The 14,926-nt window shown below is 41.1% G+C and overlaps 1 protein-coding gene across 1 annotated transcript in view; it reads right to left on the bottom strand.

Annotated features, from left to right (window-relative positions):
* PCSK2 (proprotein convertase subtilisin/kexin type 2) overlaps window positions 1-14,926 on the bottom strand; it is a 322,138-nt gene that overhangs the window by 148,006 nt on the left and 159,206 nt on the right. Inside the window, exon 4 of the mRNA XM_036245861.1 lies at window positions 9,994-10,102. Coding sequence (XP_036101754.1) covers window positions 9,994-10,102 — 109 coding nt within the window. The remainder of the gene's footprint in view (window positions 1-9,993; window positions 10,103-14,926) is intronic.

The raw sequence follows: 14,926 nt of genomic DNA, 5'->3' as shown, positions 1-14,926 counted from the left end.
CTGTTTCCAGATCTTAGCTATTGTAAATAGTGCTGCTATGAACATGGGGGTACATATATTCTTTCTGATTGGTGTTTCAGGCTTCTTAGGGTATATTCCTAGAAGTGGGATCACTGGGTCAAATGGAAGTTCAATTTTTAATTTTTTGAGGTAACACCATATTATTTTCCACAGTGACTGCACCAGTCTGCATTCCCACCAGCAGTGTATTAGAGTCCCCTTTTCTCCACACCCTCGCCAACACTTGTTGTTTGATGATTTGTTGATGGCTGCCATTCTGACAGGTGTGAGGTGATACCTCATTGTTGTTTTAATTTGCATCTCTCTGATGATTAGTGATGTTGAGCATTTCTTCATATGTCTCTTGGCCATTTGTATGTCCTGTTTGGAGAGGTGTCTATTCAGCTCCTCTGCCCATTTTTTAATTGGGTTCTTTGTCTTCCTTTTGTGGAGTTGTATGAGCACTCTCTATATATTGGAAATTAACCCCTTGTCTGATACATCATTGGCAATGATGTTCTCCCATACAGTGGGTTGCCTTTGCATTTTGATGATTGTTTCTTTTGCTGTGCAGAAGCTTTTTAGTTTGATGTAGTCCCATGTGTTCATTTTTTCCTTTGTTTCTGTTGCCTTAGGTGATGTATCAGTGAAAATTCTACTCCATATGATGTCCGAAATTTTGTTGCCTACATTTTCTTCTAGAATTTTTATGGATTCACGGGTCACATTTAAGTCTTTTATCCATTTTGAGTTTATTTTTGTGTATGGTGTAAGTTGATGGTCTAGTTTCATTTTTCTGCATGTAGCTGTCCAATTTTCCCAACACCATTTATTAAAGAGGCTGTTTTTACTCCACTGTATGCTCTTGCCACCTTTGTCAAATATTAATTGAGCGTATTGCCTTGGGTCCATTTCTGGGTTTTCAGTTCTGTTCCACTGGTCTATATGCCTGTTCTTGTGCCAGTACCAGGCTGTTTTGGTTACAGTCGCTTTGTAGTATAACCTGATATCTGGTACTGTGATCCCACCTACTTTGTTCTTCTTTTTCAAGATTGCTGTGGCTATTTGGGGTCTTTTTTGGTTCCATATGAACTTTTGAAGTATTTGTTCTAGTTCTATGAAATATATCGTTGGTATTTTGATGGGGATTGCATTGAATCTATAGATTGCTTTGGGTAATATGGACATTTTAATGATGTTAATTCTTCCAATCCATGAACAGGGTATGTGCTTCCACTTTTTTATATCTTTCTCTATTTCTTTTTTCAATGACCTGTAGTTTTCTGAAAATAGGTCCTTTACTTCTTTGGTTAAGTTTATTCCTAGGTATCGTAATTTTTTTGGCGCGATGGTAAATGGGATTGTTTTTTCAGTTTCTCTTTCTGTGAGTTCATCATTGGTGTACAAGAATGCCGTCAATTTCTTGACGTTAATTTTGTATCCTGCTACTTTGCCAAATTCGTTTATTAAGTCTAGTAGATTTTTGATGGAGCCTTTAGGGTTTTCTATGTATAATATCATGTCATCTGCAAATAATGACAGTTTCACTTCCTCCTTTCCAATTTGGATCCCTTTTATTTTTTCTTCCTGTCTGATTGCTGTGGCTAAGACTTCCAGTACAATGTTAAATAAGAGTGGCGAAAGTGGACATCCCTGTCTTGTTCCTGTTCTTAATGGAAATGTTTTAGTTTCTGTCCATTGAGTATGATGTTGGCTGTAGGTCTTTAATATATGGCCTTTATGATGTCGAGATATGATCGCTCTATTCCCACATTGCTGAGCGTTTTTATCAGAAATGGATGCTGGATTTTGTCGAATGCTTTTTCAGCATCTATTGATATGATCATGTGGTTTTTATTCTTCATCTTATTTATGTGGTGTATCACATTTATTGATTTGAGAATATTGTACCAGCCTTGCATCCCTGGAATGAATCCCACTTGGTCATGGTGAATAATTTTTTTGATGTATTTCTGGATCCGATTTGCTAATATTTTGTTCAGGATTTTGGCGTCTATGTTCATCAGGGATATTGGCCTGTAGTTTTCTTTCTTCGTAGTGTCTTTTTCTGGTTTTGGAAATAGAATTATGCTGGCCTCATAGAATGTGTTTGGAAGTCTTCCCTCTTCTTGAATTTTTTGAAATAGTTTGAGGAGAATGGATGTTAGTTCTTTTTTGAATGTTTGGTAAAACTCCCCAGTGAAGTCCTCTGGGCCTGGGCTTTGGTTTGCAGGGAGAGTCTTGATTACCTCTTCAATTTCCTTAGTTGTTATTGGTCTGTTCAAGTTTTCCATCTCTTCCCGGTCCAGTTTTGGGAGACTGTGTGTTTCTAGAAATTTGTCCATTTCGCTTAGATTGTCGAATTTGTTGCCATATAGTTGTTCATAGTAGTTGTTAACTATCTTTTGTATTTCCATGGTGTTGATTGTTACTTCTCTTTAATTTCTGATTTTGTGTGTTTGAGTTCTCTCTCTTTGTTTCTTGGTGAGTCTAGCTAAGGGTCCATCAATCTTGTTTATCTTTTCGAAAAACCAGCTCTTTGTTTCATTGATCCTTTGAATTGTTTTTTTGGTCTCTATGTCATTTATTTCTGCTCTGATCTTTACTATTTCCTTCCTTCTACTTGCTCTGGGGTTTTCTGTTTGTCTGCTTTCTAATTCTTTAAGTTGTGAGGTTAGACAGTCAATTAGAAATGTTTCTTGTTTTTTGAGGTAGGCCTGTAGTGCTATGAACTTCCCTCTCAGAACTGCTTTCGCTGCATCCCATAGATTTTGTGTTGTTGTGTGTTCATTTTCACTGGTTTCCAGGAAGTTTTTAATTTCTTTCTTGATCTCCTCGGTGACCCATTCATTGTTTAATAACATGCTATTTAGCCTCCATGTGTTGAAATGTCTTTGCATGTTCTTGTTGCAATTGATTTCTAGTTTCATGCCATTGTGATCTGAGAAGATGCTTGATGATTTCAGTCTTCTTGAACTTGTAGAGATTTAGTTTGTGTCCTATCATGTGGTCTATCTTTGAGAATGTCCTATGTGCACTTGAGAAGAATGTGTATTCTGTAGTTCTGGGGTGTAATTTTCTGTAGATATCTATTAAATCCATTTGGTCTAGTGCTTCATTTAGAGTCTCTGTTTCCTTGCTAATTTTTTGCCTAGAGGATCTATGTAGTGCTGTCAACGGGGTGTTGAAGTCCCCTGCTATGATTGTATTGTTGTCGATTTCTCCTTGGAAGTCCTCCAGAAGATTTTTAATATATTTTGGTGCTCCTGTATTGGGTGCATATATGTTCATCAAGGTTATATCTTCCTGTTGGATAGATCCTTCCAATATTATGTAGTGGCCGTCTTTGTCTCTAGTTATGGTCTTCATTTTGAAATCTATTTTATCAGATATGAGAATTGCTACCCCAGCTTTTTTTTTGCTTTCCATTTGCTTGGAAAATTTTTTTCCATCCCTTCACTTTCAACCTATGTGAGTCTTTTGTTGAGAGGTGGGTCTCTTGTAAACATATAGATGAGTCATGCTTTCTTATCCAATCAGCTACTCTGTGTCTCTTTATGGGAGCATTCAATCCATTTACGTTTAAGGTGATTATTGATATGTACTTATTTATTGCCATTTTTGTTTTGTGTGGTTCTATTTTTCTTCCCATTTCTACTGCTAATTACAGCAGTCCTTTTAACATTTCTTGCAGTGCTGGTTTGGTGCTAATGTATTCCCTTAGCCTTTTTTGTCTGGGAAGCTCTTTATTTGATCTTCTATTTTGAATGATAGCCTTGCCATCTGGGTAGAGTAGTCTTGGATTCAGATTCTTGTTTTTCATGACTTTGATTACTTCATGCCATTCTCTTCTGGCCTGTAGTGTTTCTTGTGAGAAGTCAGCTGAGAGCCTTATGGGGTTCCCTTTGTAGGTAACCTGTTGCTTATCTCTTGCTGTTTTAGGATTCTCTCTTTGTCTTTAATTTGTGGCATTTTAATTACTATGTGTCTTGGTGTGGGCCTGTTTGGGTTCTTCTTACTTGGGACTCTCTGTGCTTCTTGAATTTGAATGCCTTCTTCCTTCCCCAAATTAGGGAAGTTTTCTCTCACTATTTTTTGAATATATTCTCTATCCCTTGCTCATTTTCCTCTTCTTAGGGGACTCTTATGATGCGAATATTATTACGTTTCCAGTTGTCCCATAGTTCTCTTAAGCTGTCTTCCTGTTTTTTAATAGTTTTTTCCTTTTGTTTTTCTGATTGGTTGATTTTTTCTACCCTGTCTTCTAATTCACTGATCCGGTCCTCAGCTTCCCCTATTCTGCTTTTCAAACCTTCTAATGTGTTTTTCATTTCTGATATGTCATTTTTTATCTCTTCTTGTTGGTTTTTAATTTCCATTTGGCTTATTTTCAGTGTCTCTATGTCCTTACTCATGCTGTTCAGCTTCCTCAAGATCATGGCTCTGAATTCTAGCTCTGTTAACATGCCTAATTGCTCCACATTGATCTCATCTTCGGTGGAGGTCTCTTGCTCTTTCATTTGGCTTCTGTTTCTGTGTTTCACCATTTTGGCTATCACTGTGGGCTTTGGAGCCTGTCAAGTTCTCCCTGTGGGTGTTGGTGTTCTGCTGTTTGTGGCTCCCTCTCCTGTGTTTAGATGAGCGAGGGAGGACCCACGTTGAACACCACTGTCAAGTCTTACTTTCCTGGTTAAAGTTGCCAGCCCAGGAAACGTACTGTTATCCTCTAGCTTTTTGCCTGGAGGCTAGCAGTCTAGGTTAATTGATGAGTTTTGGGTTGTCAGTTGATTGAAAAACTCCCTCTGGTGCTCAGCCTAGGGGCTTTCACGAGGGTGGGGCAGATGCTGGTTGTTAGTGAGCCTCAATTAGCACTTCAATGGCCCACAGGGTGGGGTTGGATCTCCGAGGGAGGGGCTGCTGCCTCTCCTCAGAGCTCTGGGAAGGAGCAATGTGGCCACTGTCCTGAGTGGCTGCACTCAGCCAAAGCTCAGAGCGCCCTCCAAACCCCGAGTGTCCCGACACAGTTCCAGTCCAGTCTGCCCTCCCTCTGCCGGAGCCCAAGGTGAGTGGCTGTGGCTGTTTCACCTCTGTCCCGGCTGCGCTGTGCAGCCGCCTGGGAGTGTAACCCGAGGGCATCGCTCCCAGCTAGGGCCGCTGCCGAGCTGCCGACCGTGTGCTCCCAGCCCCCATCTCGCGCCTTCGCAAGCCTACCGGGATGGAGTCAGTGTCCCTCGTTGTATGGTCCTCGCAAGCTGCTTTTCTGTTGGTTTTTCCCGTCGATTTGTCTGTTTTATAGTTGTAATTCCAGTTTGGTTCTGGGAGACGGTCTGTGTAGCTCCGTTCACTCTGCCGCCATTTTTCCGTTTCTGGCCCATAATATTTCTGTTGAGAAGTCAGCTGAGAACCTAATGGGGGTTTCTTTGTAGGTGACCTGTTGCTTATTTCTAGCTGATATTAAGATTCTCTCTTTGTCTTTAACTTTTGGCATTTTTATTACTATGTGTCTGGGTGTGGGCCTTTTTGGGTTCTTCTTACTTGGGCTCTCTGTGCTTCTTGAGCTTGAGTGCCTTCTTCCTTCACCAAATTAGGGAAGTTTTCCGTCACTATTTCTTCAAATATATTCTCTAACCCTTGCTCATTTTCTTCTTTTTTAGGGACTCCTATTATGGGGATATTATTCCGTTTCTAGTTGTCCCACAGCTCTCTTAAGCTGTCTTTCTGTTTTTCAATTGTATTTTCCTTTTCGTTTTCTGATTGGTTGATTTTTTCTGCCCTGTCTTCTAATTTACTAATCTGGTTCTCAGCTTCCTCTACTCTGCTGTTTAGATCTTCCAATGTATTCTTAATTTCTTCTATGTCACTCTTCATTTCTTCTTGGTGGTTTTTAATTCCCAACTGGTTGATTTTCAACATTTCTATGTCTTTACTCATGGTGGCCATGTCCTTACACATGCCATTGATCTTCCTCAAGGTCTGGCTCTGAATTCTAGTTCTATTAACTTGCTTAAGTGCACCTCATTTATTTCATCTTTGGGAGAGGTCTCTTGTTCTTTCATTTGGCTTTTGTTTCTGTGTTTCACCATTTTGGCTATCACAGTGGGCTTTGGAGCCTGCCAAATTTTCCCTGTGTGTGTTGGTGTTCTGTTTGTGGCTCCCTCTCCTGGGTTTTGATGAGCCAGTGAGGACTCATGTTAAACACCACTGTCAAGTCTTACTTTCTTGGTTAGAGTTGCTAGCCCAGGACTGGTATAGTTATGCTCTAGCTTTTTGCCTGGACGCTATCAGTAGCGGTTACTTGAAGAGCCTTTGCTTCTGAGTTGGATGAGAAACTCCCTTAGCTGTTCAGCATAAGGGGATTTCCAGAGGGTGGGGCATATGGTGGTTGTTAATTGGCCTCAATTTGCATTTCAATGGGTACCAGGTGGGGTTGAATTTCTGAGGGAGGGGCCGCTTCCTCTACCCAGAGCCCTGGGAAGGAGTAAGATGACCACAGTTCTGTGTGGCAGCAACTCAGCAAAAGCTCTGAGCGCCCTCCAAATCCCGAGTATCCCCACTGTCCAGTCTGTCCTTCTTCTGCCGGAGCCCAAGGTAAGTGGCTGTGGCTATTTTAGCCTCTGTCCTGGCTCTGTGCTGTGGAGCGGCTTGGGAGTTTATCCTGAGGGTGCTGCTCACAGCTAAGGCCGCTGCTGTCTGTGGGCTCCCAGCCTACCTCTCGCGCCTCCACAGTCCTACCAGGATGGAGTCAGTGTCCCTGGTTATATGGACCTCCACGCTGATTTTCTGTTGCTTTTTCCTGACGATTTGTTTTTATTGTAATACCAGTTTGGTCCTGGGAGATGGTCTGTGTAGCTTCCATTCACTCTGCTGCCATTTTGGAATCCTACCCATTTCCATATCCTGTTATGGTCACATTCCATTTTTCAAGTCAAATTCCCAGCACCAAACAATTCCATTATATCAAAAGAGGTGAATTGTCATGATTAAGTGGGGTCCTTGCTGACATCTAATTACCTTGAATGTCAGCATGGAACCTTAAGAAATGCTTTCTGCCCCTATGGACAACAATTAACCATTGAGGAACTCTCCTAGTGATGTGTAGTGTATGGAAATGATATTGTTGACCTCCTGAAGGCAGGAAATATTTACTGAGCATCATTCAAGTTACTGGATCCAGCAGAGGATTTGATGACTCAGTTTTGAGCTGGGCAACCAGAGAGGGATGAATGCATGGCTATAAAACTAGGCTATCAAAGCATAGAGATAATATCATAATAACGTTCTTTGGGTACAGATGGTTACTAACTAGACTTATCATGGTGATTTTATAAGGTATGTAATTGTCAAATCACTATGTTGTATACCTAACAAACATAGTATCACGTATGTGTCAACAGTATTTTTAAAAAAGGAAATGAACTATCCACAAACTGAATCTTTTACATACAGATAATAGAATATTTGCCACACAGGCCAAAATACAGAAAGTCAATGCTTTATAAAATATTACTTTATTTCTCTCTTAGGTGTCAGGGTCAGCAACTGTGCCTGTCTTTAATCTTGTTTTGCATTGCTATCTTGTTCAGGGTATAGCTGGGAAATGATAGCATGCCATTCACATGTCCGGGCAGTTAAGAGAGAAAATACAGCTCTGATGCTCCCAGCCTCACTCACTGCTCCCCATTTCTAGGTGTTGGGGCAGAGATGCCCACTTGAGAAGCATGATGAGAGGCTTCCAAGCATCTGGACTTGTCCTTGTTGCAAGGGAGGACACTCTTGTCGCAAATGTGCTCATCTTACTCTTCAACAGTGGATTTGGAGAATGTCTTGGCATTTTCCTTTTTTCCCTCAGTTGTCACACTGAATAAGCACACATTGAATTAAAGATTGCCACAAATCTTTTATTTCTCTCCACATCAGGAGTCAGAATCTGTTTCCGCACCTCTGAAAAGTGGCCCTGAGACTGTTGATCCAACAGTGTCAAAGTGACACTTGCCCATTCCAGGTCCATTCTTTAGAAAGACTGTCTTCTACTTCTTAGAATGACTGTTCTTGGGAACCCTGAGCCATCTGTAAAATATCCAGCTACCTTGCTGAGGAGACCACATGGATTGGACAGGCTGGGGCTGCACAGACCTGGAGTAGCCTCCAGTTGAATCCAGTCCCAGCTGTCTTCTGACACCAACTACACTAGAGACCCCAGAAAGGCCAGCAGCAGAACTGTCCAGCTGAGCCTGGTCAACCCACAGAACTGCGAGAGATAACAATATGGTGGTTGCTTAAAGTCACTTATTTTTGGAGTGGTTTGTTCTGCATTAGTAGGTGACTAAAACAATGAAGAAGTTAGGAGTTTTAATTGGGAGGCAGAGAGTTTGCTTTTTTTGGAAACTCAAAGGCTTTTTTTTTTTTGAATCTCAAAGGCTACTAATCCACAGAAGAAATAACATCAAACAAATTCTGTCAATACTTTCTGAAGGACTCAGCCTTTCCAGCCAGGAAACATGGAACAGAGTCAGGAGTCATCTTTGCTGTCTTCAGCAGGAATGATAGACACTCAGGCAAGGAGGCCATATGGAAAGATTCCTGAAGCAGGCATCACAATGCTGTTGGAGGTTTCATAAGAGCAGTGTGCCTGCCTGTTGTCACTGTGCTGCCACTCTTAGGGTGTTTCTCTAATACGTAGAAGGGGCTACACAGTAGATATGATGTAGGAAATGGTCATTACAATATACCCTAGGCAGGTTTTCCCTAAAACTAGGTGCGTCTTTTTCCTGGGTGAGCTGGCCTCAGCTACTCTGGTTCCTAAACCAAAACATTAGGAAGGAAGAGACTGTTATAAGCACCTTGAGCAGAGCTCCTCTCTTTCTGTGAAAGCCCTCAGACACTGAAGAAAGCTTTTACATCCACTTCAAAATGTTGAACACATTAGAAAACAGTGAGCCATTGTTTTTATGTTGTTATTTAACGAGCCCACACAAAGACAGCAGCAATTTTAATCACTCTGGCTCCTCTTGTTTTCCTATCAATTCTGCTTGAAAAGGTTGCTTTAGAGAACATCGTGTTCTTTGAGGATCTTCAGAAGGAAAAGGCTCTGTCCATTGTTTTATCTTTGTATAGTCGTTATATGTAATTGGGCCAAAACCACACAGTGGAGCTTTTACTGGACGACCCAGACGGCTAATGAAGCGCAACAGTTCATCACCAATGAGATGACTACGGGCAGAGATGCTCCAGGGTCTTGGCAGAGCCAAGAACATGTGTGTTAGAAAAACAATTTACCTAACCCATTGGTTTTCATATTAAAAACCATAGAAAATAAAGTTCTATTAAATCTTTATCTGGCAGGCATTTGGGATAGGATAACATGTTATTGTGGGCATGTGTCATAAAATGTTATCGTCTGCTTTATAAGGGTTCATTCTGAAAGTAACAATTAAGTAAAAAATTCTCCAAACCCCAATTCTGCTGCTAAAAATGTATTTCTTGGATCTAGAGCCACGCTGCCTAATAGAAATTTCTGTGATGATAAAAATGAAGTTGGCTTGAATCTCAGCAGCTATTAGACCCATGTAGCTAGTGAGGACTTGAAATGAAGCTAGGAATTGAATTTTAAATTTCATTTAGCTTTAATTAATTACAGTTTAAATATAAATATGGCTAGTGGCTAGTACATTGAACAGTGTGGATGAATAGATGGTAAATATAAAGAGGCTTAGAAAATGTTTTAAAGTAAAGAATGAGCAGGGCTTAATAAGAAATTACTATTGAATGATAATAAACTTTCACTTTTTATTTTTTTAAATTTATGAATTCAACAAATATTTGTTAAGGGTATCCTCAAATTTGAGGACCATGAATTTGGAGAATTTGGCCATAGTGTAGATGGTCATCAAGCCAAGCATCTGGCTATTTTGCCTCCAAAATAAGACTCTCATATTTTGAAGGCATGCAAAGACACATTTGCTTCCAAATGGTTAAAGACATTGAAATACTCACCATCATCCATAATTCCAATGGTAACACCTTTCCCTGTGTAGCCCAGCTCCCAGGCTTCTGCCACATTCAAATCAAGGCCAGGAGTGCCATCAGCTTGTCCAGTATTGATCTGGTACAGGAATTGCAAAGCAGAGAATCTTATTAATTTGGTGTAGAAAACACCTGTGTAAATGTTTGCTTGACATACTGGGTGGCCATCTGATGTTCCAGGACCAGCTCCAAGGCCACATTGTCCATGAAACAGTACTTTTGGACATTCCGCCACCAATCTCTTTTAGCCTTCTCCCTTAATTTTTTAATATACACAATTAATGTTTTATATTTTTCTTAAGTATGCAAACACAGTTTAAATCCTCCCATCTTTTAGGACCAGATTGTGATCTTCAAGCTCCTTAGAATTGCCATTGCAAAAAACCCTCCCCGGTTTAGAATTAAGTGCTCGCTTTTGTAGTTCTGAATTTACACCTCATGTTTTAAATTTAGCACATATTGTTTTGGATTATTCTTATTTAAATAATATATACAACATCGTTTGCAAGAGGGAGATGATCTATTTACCTTTGTGATTTCAGTACTATCACACCAATCTTGTTTAAAAATATTTGATGAGCCTGTCCAGTGTGGCTCAGTGGACTGTGCATTGTCCCATGCACCAGGAGGTCGCCAGTTCAATTCCCCATCAGGGCACATGCCCGGGTTGTGGGTTTGATCCCCAGTAGGGGCATGCGGGAGGCAGCTGATCAATTTTCTCTCTCATCGATGTTTCTATTTCTCTCTCCCTCCCCCTTCCTCTCTCTCTAAAAAATATCAATAAAGATATATCAAAAACATTTGTTGATCTGAATTAAAGATAGCTGGCTCGCCCTGGCCAGTTTGGCTCAGTGGTTAGAGCGTCGACCTGCGGTCTGGAGAGACCCGGGTTCGGTTCCCGCTAAGGGGCACGTACTCTGGTTGCAGTTTGTCCCCGGCCCTGGTTGGTTGTGTGGGTGGCAGCCACTCGATGTGTCCCTTCACGTCGATGTTTCTCTCTCTCTCTCCCTTCCTCTCTCTCATCCCACTCTATCTGTACAAAAAATGGAAAAATATCCTCGGGTGAGGATAAAAAAAAAAAAAAAAGATAGCTGGCTCAACTTTAGTGCATATTCTAATGATTATATATATATATGTATATATATTATACATGTATATATATATGTATATATATAATGATATATATATAATGATATCATTATATCTTTATTCAATCTCCTCCTTAAAAAACCCCAAAGATGAAATAAAGGAAAACAAAGAAAATATTCCAAATAAATGTGCTCACTATCCTCTTTTCATGCATCTTTGTCCTGTGCAGATTTTCTCAAAGATGAATCATAAAAATATAGTGACATCAGAGTTTATATCGGCAGAAGCTCACAGTGACCAATTGGCTATTACAGTGTTGCTAAAACATTATGTGAATGTCATTAATGCTGTTCATAAAAATGGCTACTCTTCTTCTTCCAGGCATATGTTAAGATTATACCTCTCTATTCCCTTGGAAGTGAAAATGACCATGTGACTGGTTTTAGCCAATGGAATATAAGCTCATGTGCCATTTGTCACATCCACCCAGAAGCTTTTAAGAGCCACTGTGCAATTTGCCCCTCCCTTTCCTGATGTGATCATGAAAGCCAAGATCAAGATGGAGCTTGATTAGCCTGAGTACCTGAGGGATTATGAAGCATTGGACGCATAGCAGGAGTGAGAAATGTTGATTTTGTTAAGTCACTGTGATTTTGGGGTTGCTATTGAAAAATAACAACCTAGCCTATCCTGAGTAATATAGTCTTCCCTCTGTATCTGAGGAGATTGGTTCCAGAACTTCCGTGGATACCAAATCTGTAAATGCTCAAGACCCTTATATAAAATGATTTAGTATTTGCATATAACTTATGTTTTGCATGTAGGTTACAGAAGGATATGCCTACACATCACTTCATTAGCATGGACTTACCATAGTGCTCTGCATGTGGGAAATGGAAGATTTTTTTTGGAAATTTCTGGGATTTTTTTTTTTTTTTTTCAAATCTTTATTGTTGGATGTAAAATGTATTACAGATGTTCCACATTTTTCCCCCATTGACCCCCTCCTCCCCACTCCCGCCCCCCTCCTACCTTTTCCCACACTATTGTCTGTGTCCATTGGTTATGCATATAAGTTCTTTGGTTTATTTCTTCCCACCCCCCCAACCCCTTTCCCTTTGAGGTTTGTCAGTCTAGCAATGAATTTGTGCTTCTTAATACCTTCATCTTTTTCACCCATTCCCCCAACCCCCTTCCCAACTGGCAACCAACAAAATGTTCTCTGTATCTATGAGAATGTTTCTGTTCTTCCTGTTGATTTTGTTTGTAGATTCCATTGTTGATAGATATGTATTCATTGCCATTTTGTTTGTTCATACATTTTATCTTTTTCTTCAAAAAGACCCTTCATCATTTCATATAATAACGGTTTGGTAGTGATGAACTCCTTTAACTTTTTCTTGTCTGGGAAAGTTTTTATATGGCCATCAATTCTAAATGACAGCTTTGCAGGACAGAGTAATTTTGGTTGTAGGTTCTTGGTTTTCATCACTCTGAATATTTCTTGCCACTCCCTTCTGGCCTGCAAAGTTTCTTTTGAGAAATCAGCTGACAGCCTAATGGGTACTCCCTTTTAGGTAACTAGCTGCCTTTCTCTTGCTGCTTTTAATATTCTCTCTTTGTCTTGAACCTTTTGCATTTTGATGATGATGTGTCTTGGTGTGTGCCTCTTGGGGTTCATCGTGTTTGGGACTCTCTGTGCTTCCTGGACTTGTATGTCTGTTTCCTTCACCAAGTTAGGAAAGTTTTCTGCCATTATTGTTTCAAACAGGCTTTCGATTTCTTGTTCTCTCTCTTCTCCTTCGGGCACCCCCAAGATGTGAATGTTGGCACGCTTGAAGTTGTCCCAGAGGCTCCTTACACTATCCTCATTTTTTTGTGTTCTTTTTTCTTTTTGCTGTTCTGATTGGGGACTTTTTGCTTCCTTATATTTCAAATCGATGGTTTGCTCCTTGGATTTACATACTCTATTATTGAAGCTGTGTAGATTATTCTTTATTTCAGTTAATGCCTCCTTTAATTCTAACTGTGTATCCATGATTTCTAACTGGTCCTTTTTTATGCTCTTGAGGCCCTCCCTAAGTTCACTGAGGTTCTCACTAAGTTCATTGAGCATCCTTATAAGCAGTATTTTGAACTCAGTATCTGTTAGGTTGCTTATCTCCCTTTCGCTTAGTTCTTTTATTGGGATTTTGTTCTGTTCTTTCATTTGGGACCTGTTTCTTTGTATCCTCATTTTGGCTGCCTCCCTGTGTTTGTTTCTGTGTATTACTTAATGAGAGGTATGGGGCTCACTGAGACCCAATGCTGCTCGTTTGAAAGAATTTAGGAAAAACCTGAAGCAGGATCCAAGACCGGCCAATCCTATGGTTAAGCAAGTGGCAACAGCTTGGGTGGGCTTGAAAGTTGTGTGGGGCGGGGCGGGGCGGGGCCTCAGGGAGTCAGCAGGGCGGGGCTACCAGTGTGAGCCAGGTTGCTGGAGTCCCAGATATGGCTTCTGTCTGCCGCCCCCGGGAAGGGCCCACCAAAGGAACAAAGGCCTCTGACAGCACGTTTGCCCCCGAAGAAGCCCCCTCTCCAGCCCTCGCTCCAGTGCCAAACAACTCAGTTCTTCCCTGTATGTCTCTGGCGCCCCTCGAGCTGCCTCTCCTCCAAGCTTAGAGGGAGAGAGTCCGATAAGTCCCTGCGCCGGCCCTTTAGGGAGCTGCCTGGGGCTCCAGCGCTTCAGCCTCCCTGAGCCTCAGTTCCCGCTGGTTTTTCCAGCCAGAAGTTATGGGGACTTCTCTTCCTGGCACTGGAACCCTGAACGGGGCACCTGGTGTGGGACGGGGACCCCTCAGTCCTCAGGAAGGACCTTCCCAGCCGCGGGAGCCTTCTGATTTTTATCCGCCAAGCTTGGGTGTGGGACCAGCCCGTCTCGCGGCGCTGCCGCCCCCCCTCACGCCGCTGGCCGTCCTACCAGTCTGGATGTAGCTGCTTTTTTTTTTTTTAATTCCGTAGTTGTACGACTTCCATTCAGCTTGATTTCAGGCGGTTTTGAATGATGGTTGTTCTGTAGTTTAGTTGTAACTTTGATGTGGTTGTGGGAGGACGCGATACCGCGTTTACCTACGCCGCCATCTTGACCGGAAGTCAGTTTCTGGGATTTTTAAAAAATATTTTAAATCTCCAGTTTGTTGAATGGATGCAGAATCCATGGATATGAAGGGCTGACTGTATACATAAGCTTATTTAGTTACTCAGATGGAATTTTTAAAATTCTATGGCAAAAAGCATAAGGCATAGTCAAGTTCTAAGTCCAAAGAGGGGGTTTGTGATGCATTCCTAGGATGTAGCAGTCCATAGGTCATAACTTTTTTCTCTCTTGCTCAACATCTTTTAATCTTAAATAAAGCTTCACTCACATTTATAAATTAGTCACTCCTTTTCCCTCAATATGCCCTGCAGTTTGGTTTGTTTGGAGGCCTTGAGAACCTTTTAAATATAACTCAAACATCCAAATGCATGCACTCTTTTTTTAAAAAAATGTTTTTATTGACTTTTTTTAGAGAGAGATAGAAACATCAATATAAGAGAGAAACACCAATCGCTGCCCCCTGCACACCTCTTACTGGGGATTGAGCCCACAACCCAGGCATTTGTCCTGACCAGGAATCCAACCATGACCTCTCAGTCCATGGTACAACATTCAATTCACCAAGCCACACTGGCTGGGCAAATGCATGGACTCTTGGTGAGCCAGAAAATATTTACTACCAGACAGATGGGTTTACCTGCCTTGAATCCTGCATCAATTAGGTCCCATGGAACTGAT

Source organism: Molossus molossus, unplaced genomic scaffold (genome assembly GCF_014108415.1).
Source record: "Molossus molossus isolate mMolMol1 unplaced genomic scaffold, mMolMol1.p scaffold_m16_p_6, whole genome shotgun sequence".
Taxonomy (NCBI): Eukaryota; Metazoa; Chordata; class Mammalia; order Chiroptera; family Molossidae; genus Molossus; species Molossus molossus.
Note: the sequence above shows the minus strand (reverse complement) of the source record. Positions and strands in the feature narration are given on the sequence as shown.